The sequence below is a fragment of the Panicum virgatum genome, chromosome 8K (genome assembly GCF_016808335.1).
Source record: "Panicum virgatum strain AP13 chromosome 8K, P.virgatum_v5, whole genome shotgun sequence".
Taxonomy (NCBI): domain Eukaryota; kingdom Viridiplantae; phylum Streptophyta; class Magnoliopsida; order Poales; family Poaceae; genus Panicum; species Panicum virgatum.
The window spans coordinates 30,618,073-30,630,597 of record NC_053143.1 but is presented as its reverse complement, the minus strand read 5'-3'; the positions used below and the strand labels follow the sequence as shown (position 1 = coordinate 30,630,597).

Here is a 12,525-nt window from a genome sequence, read left to right as displayed (position 1 = left end):
GCCGCGGACGCCAACCACACACCAGGCCCGTGCCGGCCTCCACCTCCCACCGGCCACCGCTCGACCCCAGCCGCTGCCGCTGGCACCACAGGGAATCACGCGCGCCGCCTTCACTTCACGGCCGGCGCGATTAATCCCGGCCGCCCCCGGGCCCGTCGGCCGCGCACGGCAAGCACACGCTGCTCCCAATCCGATGGATTGTTCATGCTTCACGGTAAAAAATAATTAATGCCGTACGTGTCTTTCACCAATCTCGCAGCATTTCTTTACCTCAAGGTCATCCAACAGTTGGTCTGAACTTTTTTCACCAGTGATCGCGTCTTTTTGAGCGAACAAATGTAGTCTATACGGTCAGTCAGCATCAGAAACTTCGAAGGCAATTGCAGCAATAGCGCATGCCTTAGCGACTAAGCTCCTTCGCTCTTAAGCACCAGCAGGCGACCAGCCAATCATTCCAAGCTCCTGAAAATCTCTGCAACGGAAAGCTGGATCCTCTCGCTTTATGCCTTGTGGTCCTCAGATCCCGGTTTGTGAATGGATGCTTGGACACATGCCATTTAGTATCTTAATAATATAGTTTTCACTAGCAGCATGTGCATACTACTTAACTACTAGTCCAAGTACTAGTACTATGATTCGGCAAACTAGTAGACCTTTTATAATTATAGAATGATGAACACCTTAATAAGCACAAAATTAAGTTTTCTTTTTGCGAGTTAACAAACTGTAGTATAATAAAGTGAGTTCACTGCCACGACAACGACGACAAGTATCTCCCAAATACCAAGAAAGAAGAAAGCTCTCGGTATACAGGTGCTACTGGCTACCGCACTTCACTCGCTGAAGGCTCCTCTGCTCTGGCAGGATGGAATCCGACGGCCCCGCCGGAAGCAATCCCTTTGGACTGGCAGCCAACTTGATCAGCTCGCTTTGGCCGGAGATCGATCGATCGATCGGTGGAGCAGCTCGCGCGCTGTCCATCAGGAGCAGTCGTCATGCACGGCGGCGGCCGTCATCCGGAACGCGCGGTCCCAGGCGTAGCGGAAGCGCACGGCGGACGCGGGCTCGATCCGGCGGCCGTCGCCGACGAGGTAGTCGCGGCCCTCGCGCCGGAACAGGCGCGGGTCGACGGCGACAGAGCTCGCGAAGCCCTCGGAGCGGAGGTACACGCCGCGGACGGCGCAGCCGCAGGTGTTGCGCACCGCCACCTCGAACACCGGGTCGTACCCGGCCTTCTCCCCCGTGTTGGCCTGCTCCACCGTCACGCTCGACGCCGCGCACTTCTTGGGGCTCGCCGCCACCGGCCTCGCCCCTGACGACCGCCATGAACGACCACAAGGAAAGAACAGAAATGAGTTTCGATCAACTGCTGCTGATTACATTCGTTAAGAGAAACAATCAAGAAAAGGAAAGGTACCTTGCACTGGAACGAGGAGGAGGAGAAGGGCGGGGAGGAGAATCAGAAGCTTGGACTGTGCCATGGTGGTGGGTCTCCTGTTCAGTTCAGCTGGGTTCTCGATCTTGGATTTGCTTGTGGCATGGAACGGTGCTCGTGATGCCATGCCCCTCTATTTATAGAGGAAATGGGTGTAGGAGACGTGTGTGTGTGTGAGAGAGAGATGCAGAGTCCAGACAACCAAACGGGTGCTGCGGATGCATCTCCAGTCTGAAACCTGCTCCTGCTCGTGCTCTGCTTTTGGTTGGTATGCAGAATACCATGCGCAGCCTGAGGACACCTCAGTAAACAATGTTGGCAAGTGCAGGGGCCTTTGGAAACTTATCAGTTCCGCATGCTTTTTCGCTTCGCTTTGTGCTGAAAATACGAAGGAAAATGGGCCAGTGGGCAAGTACATTAGTGCGAGCTTGGATCTTGTGATGGCCAACCAAATGTGAGTGGTGGATAAAGGAGTTGTTAGCTTTTGGAACTTGGTTGCTGGTTTGGTGTAAAGAGTCTTAGTTTTTTATCGATATTATTTTGCAGGAGCTGTAACTCTAGATTGCTAGCACTAGCCATTTCCGAGTTGAGAATTTCGCTTCATTGTTATGGCACACATGGACAACGCACGGTATGCTGCAAATAGGATTCCTTTGTGATTCAGTTCTTCATGTTAAGAGCAGAGAAATGCCTACAGCCTCTACAACCTTAGCAAGGTGTTTTTCAGTGGATAATCAACACTGATCTCCGTTGCTTAATCAGTGTGAAACTGTCCTAGGAAGTGTAATTAATGAGATGAGAAGCTCAGGTCAAATATTCAATGGGATTCACGGCTATCACTGAAGTGGCATTTCAGATGGGGCACTCCTCTAGAAGAAGACTCGCAGCACGAGGTCTTTCATGAAATTTCCTAGCATGTGGCCATGCCGTGAAGATGTGGTCAGTCTTCTAAGAGAAGAACAAAAAATCCGAGGGCGAGGGCGACATGTCACTGACACCTGTACACGTCCGAACAGCTACGTCTGTCCTGTGCAATGAGCGCTAGAAGCAAACAGATCTGGTCAGTCAACTAGTGAGTCTTCTGTCCAATGACAAGTAAACAGACGTGCAATTTGTTGCAATATAATTTCATAAATCATGATTACTTTAGTGTAAAATAAAAGACGTAACAAGAAATATGTCCATCCAAAGGTGATCCAATGAATTTTGGAAGGATCATTCCAGTCCTCGATGACTCTGCAGCCGTGCTACGTAATCCAAAAAATCAATAGCTCAAAAAGTTTAAGAGACCATACCAATTCCTACTGCAAAAATATTTATTGGGTAAATAAATGATTTGTGATCTTTAATATAACTATGATCATATAAAAAAGACAAGGATTTGCATTGTTCATGAAAAGTCCAAGATCTTTAAAATAAAAAATAGCTTAAACTGAGCAGCTTCAATAATAAAGCAAAACATAGGAAAAAGATGGACGAAATGAGTTCCACTAGCTATGTCACTTGCCTTTATGCTGGAAAAGCAATGCAAAAAAAAAGGACCAATGAGCAGGTAGCTATATAGTACACTAATTGGTGCGAGCTTGGATCTTTCCGATGGCCAAATGCGAGTGCTGGATAAAGCGGCTAGCTTTTGGAACTTGGTTGGTGGTGTAAAGAATCATCTATTTTATCGACCTTGTTTTGGAGGATCTTAACTCAAGATGGCAAATCTGATTCGGAGTTGAGAATGTGGCTTCATTATCATCACGAGACCATGGACTACAGACACACATGCTGCAAATAGGATACAATGTGTTTCTTATTGTTTTTCAAGATAAACGCTGAGAAATGCCTACAACCTTTACAGCATGAGCAAGGTATAAAGCAGGAGTGCAAGATATCCATCTCGATTCCTTTTTTATGTTGTTCCAAAAAAAAGATTCCTTTTTTTATGTTTTGGACGGAAGAGGTCGCTTAATTTTTTAGTAAACATGAGGTCCCTTCATTTTTTTCTGAAATAAATTGTGGTTCCTTAATTATTGTGAAACAAGAGCTCTTTTACAATGATTGTAAAGTACCAATGGGTAGGGGTACCAATGGGTGACCCTTAGGGGCACCTCCAACACTATTTAGTTCAAAATTTTATACTACATTGTTAAAATGGGATTTCATTTTGGAAACTAGTAAAGTATTTTAAACTAAAGAGGTTTGGAGGTGCACCTAAGGGTTATCCATTTGCACCCCTACCAATGGGTACTTTCAGATACTTTTATCTTATCTTTTCTAGCCATTGATCTATGGAAAGTATTTATAAAAATAAATTAAATTAAATTAGTATTCGGTCCCACTTTTTGGTATTTGGTCCCACATTTTAGAAGTACCAGGTACTTTATTCTATGTACTTCGAGGTACTTCCTACCTTTAACATCGTAGGATTTTATCAGATGGATGGTTCTATTTTTTTGATTCGTTGTAAAATTTCTCGTGAAACAAACCTGGGATTAAAGCAGACGAGAAGCTCGGGTCAATAGTCAATGGCATTCACGGCTAACGCTGAAGCATATATTTCACGCTGGTGCACTGTCCTAACTAGGAAGACCGGAAGAGACTCACAACACCAAGTACCCCAGGAAATTTCCATGTAGCCATGCCCATGTTACCATTGAAGCCTGGGCCGCGGGCTGTCAAGATCTGTAAGAAACATGGTCACATTAGGTCATAGTTTGTGATTTTAGTGATTGTTTGACAGCATAATCAATGAGACTAACAATATTAGTGAGCTTATTAACTTTGTAGGATTTTTAGGTAGTCCAAACCATATTCAAGATGTTCAAATCATTGTCCAGGGTCCAAATGACAGCCGAGATAACTTGAACAGATTGCAGCATGAATACATGTGTCGGCTAAACCAACAGTATCAAACATGATCGGGTCGGTGCAATGGAAATTGCAAATATGATCAACAGCTGGAAATGGTAACGGGTTAAACTGATGCGTCAGAAACCAACAGGTTGGCACATTGGAGGAAGCTAAGGCGATCGAAGCTGAGAAGATCCAGTAGGACCGGTTAAATCGACGGTATAAACAAGATATCAGTGCATTTGTACTGGTATTGACCAAAGAGCCTGTCAAGCAGCATCTGAGGTCAAGAGACAAAGTCTTCAAGATCGGTTGAACCGACAGGCATAGGTGCAATGACGTCAGCAGAAATAGGCAGTTGGAGTTTAACGGTCAGATCAAAAGCTAGCTGAGGCTCAGTGCGACCAGTTAAACCGACAGTGGTGACCAATTTAACTGACGAGTTCTGCTTTTTGGCAGAACGGCTAGTAATGACTATGTGGTGCACTCTAGCCTATATATACCCCTCACCTCGGGTCATTTGTTGTTGCCGAAGTTGGCAGAAGTCACTTACACCCTAAAGAACAACTCCAAAAACCACTAATGCCAATTGATCACATTCATAGGCCTTAGCACATCTTTGAGAGTTTTAGTGCTAGGTTAATTCTTGAGTTAACCTAAGATTTTTTGTGCAAACTAGTTTAAGCTCTATGTTAAGGTTTTAAAATTGTCTAATTCATCCCCTCCGTTTCTTAGTCTACGAGTGCCAATTCCATTCATGGCCACTGTCTTCTCCCACAGGAACAAAAATACGTGGCTGAATTGCCAGTGAGTCAAGAAATCATTTATGTTTTGTGCAAACTAGATTAAATCGTATGTTAAGATTTTAAAATTGTCTAATTCACCCCTCCGCCATTTAACCTAGGAGTGCCGATTCCATTCAAGGCCACAGTCTTCTCCCATGAGAACAAAATCCGTGGCTGACATGCCCGTGAGTCAAGAAATCCCATACAAGGTCAACAACAACAACAACAACATAGCCTTTTTTCCCAAGCAAGTTAGTGTAGGCTAGAGATGAAACCCGAAAGAAATAAGTTAAGGTTCAGGCACATTGATAGCTAGTCTCCAAGCGCTCCTATCCAAAGCTATCTCTTTAGAGATATTCCAATCCTTAAGGTCTCTCTTAACCGACTCATCCCAAGTCAATTTAGGTCTATCTCTACCCCTCTTTACATTATCGACCCGCTCAAGAACCCAACTACGCATCGGCGCCTCAGGAGGCCTTTGTTGGACATGTCCAAACCATCTCAGCCGATGTTGGGTAAGTTTCTCCTCAATTGGTGCCACCCCGACCCTATCCCGAATAACTTCGTTCCGGACTCTATCCCTCCTTGTGTGCCCGCAAAACCAACGCAACATCCGCATCTCTGCTACACTCAGTTGCTGGACATGTCACCTTTTTGTAGGCCAACATTTAGCACCGTATAACATCGCCGTACGAATTGTTGTCCTATAGAACTTGCCTTTTAGATTTTGTGGCACCCTCTTGTCACAAAGTATGCCAGAAGCTTGCCGCCATTTCAACCAGCCAGCTAAAATTCTATGCCTAACATCTTCATCAATGTCGCCATCCTTTTGTAGCACTGATCCGAAATACCAAAAAGTATCCTTCTGGACCACCACTTGCCCATCTAGACTAACGTCTCCCCCCTCATGCCTAGTCGCGCTGAAATCGCACATCATGTACTCGGTCTTGGTCCTACTAAGTCTGAACCCTTTCGACTCTAACGTGCGTCTCCACAGTTCTAACTTCCTATTAACCCCTGCCCTACTCTCGTCAACTAGCACCACATCATCAGCAAAGAGCATACACCAAGGGATCTCACCTTGTATATCCCTTGTGACCTCATCCATCACTAAAGCAAATAAATAAGGGCTCAATACTGACCCCTGGTGTAGGCCTATGTTAATAGAAAAGTCAGTGGTGTCGCCATCACATGTCCGGACAAACATCGTCGCATCCTTGTACATATCCTTAATGAGGGTAATGTACTTAGTTGGGACTTTGTGCTTCTCCAAGGCCCACCACATGACATTTCTCGGTACTTTGTCATATGACTTCTTAAGGTCAATGAAGACCACGTGCAAGTCCTTCTTCTGCTCCCTATATCTCTCCATCAATTGTCGTATTAAGAAAATCGCCTCCATGGTTGATCTTCCAGGCATGAACCCAAATTGGTTTTGGGTCACACTTGTCACTCTTCTTAGACGATGCTCGATAACCCTCTCCCAAAGCTTCATCGTATGTCTCATCAGCTTAATCCCACGGTAGTTAGTACAACTTTGAACATCGCCCTTGTTTTTAAAGATAGGTACTAATATACTTCTCCTCCATTCTTCCGGCATCTTATTTGGCCGAAAAATGAGATTAAAAAGCTTAGTTAACTATACTATTGCTCTATCTCCTAGGCATCTCCACACCTCAATGGGGATACCATCAGGGCCCATCGTTTTACCTCCCTTCATCCTCTTCAAAGCCTCCCCGATCTCTACCTCCTGAATTCTCCTCACAAAACGTCTGTTGGTATCATCAAAAGAGTCATCTAACTCAAGGGTAGGGCCCTCACTCTCCCCATTAAACAGCTTATTGAAGTACTCTCTCCATCTATCCCTGATCTCCTCATCCTTCACTAGCAGTCGATCTGTCCCATCCTTGATGCATTTGATTTGGTTGATGTCCCTTGTCTTCCGCTCGCGGATCCTAGCCATCCTATAAATGTCCTTCTCCCCTTCTTTCGTGCCTAGCCGCTGATATAGGTCATCATACGCCTTACCCTTTGCTACACTCACAGCTCGCTTTGCAACCCTCTTCACTAATTTATAACCCTCTTGTTGACTAATTTATAATACCATACGAGGTCCTTCAAAAAAAAATCGGTATGAGGCCACGTACGACCGTTTGCATCGATCGGCACACTGTATTTATCGGAAGTCCTGTCCAATGAGAAAAAACATGGGTATATATATTTATATATCTGGTCAGTCAACTGCTTAATCTTGAGAGTGTATCCGTGTTTGGATCCATCCACCGGCCATGCTCGGCAGAGTATTCGCCGAGTCCACTAGAAGGGACAAGAGATAAAGTCTGATGAGGTAGACATAACCCTGAGCTGGATAAGACGCCGTTTGTTCACCCGTGCGTGTCGTGGTGGGCATCTCTTGGAGGAGATCAGATGGGTTTCGCGAAAAAAATAAAGATCAGATGGGATTTATGTCTGTGCCAAGGATGATGGCCAGAGATGCTGCGGATAAAGGTATGACATCAGTAGCAACAGGATGAGGAAAATGGGAGTGGACTAGAAGTCGTCCTTCTATATCAGCTACGCAAGAAATAATGTATGCTATACGAGTACATTGCGCGCGCCTTGGCACGCCTAGCCATCATTAGGTCAAGGTAGGATGTCATTAATGCATATAAATTTAGCGTCAACGTGACAATTGGAAATGTTAGTATGGTACAACACAATTATTTCTCCTGTATAATACATAACTACATATTAGAACACAAGCGCTACTGTCTTTCATATTTTCTGGCATATCACTTGAGACTTTACTAGAGAGCCGGGGTCAATACAAACCTCTTGGTCTGATACCTCTCCATTCTTTAGCATATCATAGTGTCAACATGATCTCTTCACAAACAGATATTTACCCCCGTCACAATACTGACCTTAACATAAATGACTCTTTAGGAGTTATTTATCCGAGATCAATTATGATTTTATTGGATTCTATTCAAACAGAAATACTCCATTCTCACACCTAAGGAAGGGATAGGCGGTGCTGAATGTGAAGTCCCTGGTATGGCTGTGCTGTTCATAACCTGCAACCATTGCAATTTAATTCGAATTAGCAATAAATTGATGTTCGCTTGCAAGGTACTAAGGTAGGTGCAGATGATGGCAACCTATTTTCATTCTGACTTAGTGCTCTAAGCAGCGGCATGGTTTTTCTTTGGTCTTGTTTCTAATGAAGACTGGGAGTAAATCCTTTATTGCACTATATTGGAAGTAGTGTGCCCTGCTTTGCAGATACCCCTTTGTAGGCTTTGCTTCTTTCAAGATTGGTAAATAATAATATGTATATGTTTGATACAGGCATTGTAGCAGCGAATGCTAAATTTTTTTTGGTGTAATACAAATGTAATTAATTGAAATACATGGTTACATATTGCTAGAAAGATGGTACAACCTAACAATTTTTTTTTGGTGCTGATGAACCTGACTCTGAAGTCCCTGCGATCTTGCCGGTTCCTGAAATATATAAGGAAATATGGCTGATGCTTACCTATATTAAGTTGTTTTTAGTAGGGTGTGTCTTGATCTTGCCTTTTTTTGTGTAATAAAGGCCGGGAGCACGTCTTTGTTTGGAATGAACTGGAAGATGTTTTTTAGCTAGTAGCTTGATTGCTTCTGCAAGAATAAGGAGTTTGGATGAGGAGACAAATAAAACTGAAGAAATTGCTCAAGTAACAAAAGGAATAAATGCAATTATAGGGAATAGGTTTGTGATTCTGCTTATGTTGTTTTATTTTGGTTGATAAATATGCCTGTACTTTAGCTTTGTTTGTGCAGGTGAATTGGAAATGAGTTCTATGACTTACACCAGTGTGCTCAGAAAGCTTCTGCTATAGTCGATGTTGGTGTTGTGCTTGGTACTGAAGTAATGCTAGAAGTGTCCTCTTCGGTGACCTCATTTGTAGATGAAGGAGTTGCTGATTTGTCTTCTGATATTGCAAGTTTAAACTGTAAAATGGAAGTGCAGAGATAAGATTCTTGTAAATTGCAAGGCATGTGAATGAACATCAAATTAATGAATACAAAGTAGGAAGGGCTGTGTACATTTCGAAGGTAAAAAAAAGAGATTAAAAAGATACTCATCATACGTATGTATGCCTTGGTGTGCCTTTGGTTTTTGCTTTTTTTATTTTTTGGATGTGTTGTAGCTATGTATATAAATAGTTTCGTACTTTCGTTCATAGTCAATATGAAACAAGGGTGGAACACACACACACACACACATATATATATATATATAATTTATAACAGACCATGGAATGTAAATAGGTAATATTTATTTTTCTGCTAGCAGACACCTAACAGAAGCATACAAGGACATTATCTAATCGGGCATGTGCTGAATATTTTAAGGTGCAACTATATATTCTTAGCAAGAGAGTATCTGACGAACAATTGTTTTTATTTACCTCAAATTGAGCCATGTAGGAATTTTCTTGTCCCTTGTCATTGCATCAGCATGACCATTTGAATGCCTTTATTTGCACCAACACATATAAAAAAGAAGGTATGTAAGAATTGTGTCGATTGATAACGTACCTTGTATATGTAGTTTAGTGGACTAAATTCTTGAGGATGAGCCACACAACCTGCAGAAACCAAATCAATCAATCAAGGTGTAAATTAATGGAAAAGTTGCATATAGCTGTACAAAATTTAGAGTACAAAGCTCATAGATTAGTGGAGGTAGTAGAATAAAAATTGCAAGATGTAATGGATCCATCAAATAACTTTCAAGAAGGAAGCAATAGTTTTTGTCAGGTAAAGAAACAGAATATCTATTTTCTATACTCTTTTATATTAAATAATACATCAAAATCTATTAAACCAAGAAGCGAAACATAGAAGCGTCAATAATATCTATGTCGAAATTAGAAAATCAAATATGGTAACTGAAATTTTATTTCCTTGCAATATAAAAAAGAAAATGTAAAGTGGTTGAGTATTCATATGCAGTTACATAAGAGCTTTTAGTAGAGATAAATCATAAATGTCAAATGGTTTAGTATTCTTCTGCAGATGTAAGAGCATTTAGCAGGACCAAGAAGCATAATGATTGTCTTGTTTATCTCACCTGTGAGGGTGTGACAAACCATCCTTAGCTACAGCTGGTGGTGGTGATCCTGGCCAGAAAATCCATAATAGTATGGTGAGAAGTATGGTTACATTAGACTACACCATGCCACAAACACGTAAAGTGAGCTTAATCGCAAAGGCTAGAGAATAAAGAATCATTTCTCCTTTGTCAATGCAAATTTGTAGTTTGCTCTAAATTTGACATAAGAAAGACATATATGCATGTTCAAGATACTTTTAGGTTGTTAAATTTAGTGCTTGAAAAAATAAGATTCGTATCTGAGGTAGAACTACTACCTTAGGCAATGCAAGTAGCCTGAATGTGTCTTGTTGTTTTTATCAAGTAGGACTCCTTATCAGTCACTTTTATTCAGATTTGTGCAGAAATCAGGACATGATTAAGAAATCAGAACATGTTTAATAAAAGCCAAAGGATAAAGAATCATTGCCTATTTGTAAATGCAGATATGTAAGTATACTGAACGTAACATAAAACCAGTTTAGGAACCTGTCTAAGGTATTTTAGCATGTTAAATTTATTGCTTCAAAAAATAAGATTCATATCCTAGCTGTAATAATTACCTTAGGCAAGGCAACTAGCCTGAATGCATCTTCTTGTTTCCATCAAGTAGGACTCCTCTTGTCACAAGCTTATGTAGCACTTTTATTCTTATCTCTGCAGAAATCTGGGCATGGTTTATTGGTCAGTGTTGCAGGGGAAAACCATCAAACATATGGCGTGCACCTCCATGGACAAAATCACATGTTAGTTTTGCATGGGTGAATCATCAAACACTTGGTACGCATCCTCCATTGATGAAGCACTTGTGGATAGCAAGGGACAGAATTGCAGACCTCGCCGCAGCCAGATGGACGAACCTAAGGTAGTCGAGCAAGGCCCTGCGTGGTCCACCTCCCTATTTTGGTATTTTATCACAGAAAGGGCAGCGAAACCGAACCTGGTAGTCGTCGCTGAATGTCTAGAAGAAGGCGGGCTTGATGGCCTCGGCGGACGCTCGGTGCACGCCGCCTGTGTTGCTTATCAGGATCAGCACCTTCTTGGGTGCCTCGGCTCGTGTCGCAGCCTTCTCCACCTCACCTACCCCATCCACATCTGCTCCGCCCCCGCAGAAGCCCGACCCGAGGGACGCGAATCCGAAGAGCGATTTGGTTTCCGTGTAGGCGCACAAGCCGCGCGAACTCGTCCCACATCCGGTGGAGGCGCGACACGGCAGAAGACGCAGGGCCCGAGGCGGACACGGTGGGCGCAGTATGAAGGAAGCATGGTGAGGGGAGGGCCCGGGCGAATCGGAGACGGCGGCGCCTGGGAAGGGCGTCCAGTGGAGCGGGGACGGGACGCAGAGGAAGGCGGCCGGGAGTGCCGATTCGGCAGTCGGCACGGTCATCGCGGGTGCTGATGGCAGCGGGGAGGTCAGCCTGGAGGTCATCGCGGGTTCGGCAGTCGGCACGGTCATCCGGCTGTCCGGGCGGCGCGGATCAAAGGCAGCGCCCGGACAGGCTGCGCGGCAGAGGCAGCAAGGCGAGGCCGCAGCGAAGGCCGTCGTCGCGATCCCCAGGAACCTGAGCAAGAGATGCTTCCGGTTCCGGGCAATAGGGCGGCGGCGCATGGAAGAGGGATGGGGGAGTAGCAAGAGCCGAGCGATGCAAATCGGATGGCCAAAATTATTTTTGCTATCTGGACTAATAGGAGGCTAAAATTTTGAGCAAGTAAAGGCACATGTTGTCAGTGATTTTGACAGTTTGGCCTCTTGCTTAATATAGTCCCAAGCTCGCGTGTTTACTTAGCATGTGCCTTTATTAGTATGTGATTTGCACTTCTGTGATATTTATTTATTGCAATGGTGGCATATGATGACTCCCTGTGTCCCAAATTGCTGCTTGTTTTGGCTTTTCCAGAATCTAGCAAAAGCTATGTATCTTGTTGTTTGTGTACCGACTTTTTAGTCCTATGCTTTGCTACATGCACCCATGCTGCACGTCTGCTTGCATACATGTATGTGTAGGGAGTTATGTGTTTCTTGGCTTTGATAGAAGAGTCTAGACTTGGCTTGCATGCATGTAGTTAATGTCAGTCAGCAAAGGCCCATGTTGTGCAGGGCTAGCCTGTAAGCTCAACCACTTGCACCTGAGAACGTGCTTTACTCCTGTAGAACCTTGAAGTTATGGGCCGTTTAGTTCCAAAAAATTTCACCCAAAAAATTTCACCCAAAAATTTTCACCTCCCCTTTAAACACATATATGAAGCACTAAATGTAATTAAATAACAAAACTAATTACACAGTTTGGATGTACATGATGAGACGAATCTTTTAAGCC

General features: G+C 43.6%; 1 protein-coding gene and 1 long non-coding RNA gene across 4 annotated transcripts; both read right to left on the bottom strand.

Moving 5' to 3' along the window:
- Nucleotides 1–635: 635 nt before the first annotated feature.
- LOC120644395 (TPD1 protein homolog 1A-like) lies at nt 636–1,709 on the bottom strand. The gene is made up of 2 exons (XM_039921019.1): nt 1,418–1,709; nt 636–1,312 (listed from the first exon to the last, which is right to left on the bottom strand). The coding sequence occupies exons 1-2, from the start codon at nt 1,560–1,562 to the stop codon at nt 981–983; spliced, it is 477 nt and encodes a 158-aa protein (XP_039776953.1). The 5' UTR covers nt 1,563–1,709; the 3' UTR covers nt 636–980.
- Nucleotides 1,710–7,734: 6,025 nt separating this feature from the next.
- LOC120644394 lies at nt 7,735–11,835 on the bottom strand. Of its 3 annotated transcripts, XR_005663701.1 has the most exons (7): nt 11,148–11,824; nt 10,771–10,874; nt 10,187–10,235; nt 9,522–9,701; nt 8,919–9,060; nt 8,603–8,727; nt 7,767–8,138 (listed from the first exon to the last, which is right to left on the bottom strand). It is a non-coding gene; the product is annotated as an uncharacterized LOC120644394 (long non-coding RNA). The 3 variants fall into 3 exon arrangements; XR_005663702.1 differs by lacking the exon at nt 8,603–8,727 and adding an exon at nt 8,223–8,568 and having other exon boundaries at nt 7,735–8,138; nt 8,921–9,060; nt 10,771–11,835; XR_005663700.1 differs by having other exon boundaries at nt 10,771–11,820.
- Nucleotides 11,836–12,525: the final 690 nt, after the last annotated feature.

Bases quoted from the DNA above. Each gene is read 5' to 3' on its own strand.
- LOC120644395 (XM_039921019.1), bottom strand. From the start codon at position 1,562: ATGGCATCACGAGCACCGTTCCATGCCACAAGCAAATCCAAGATCGAG. The intron at 1,313-1,417 runs GTACCTTTCCTT...GGCGGTCGTCAG, and splicing joins CCTCCTCGTTCCAGTGCAAG to GGGCGAGGCCGGTGGCGGCG.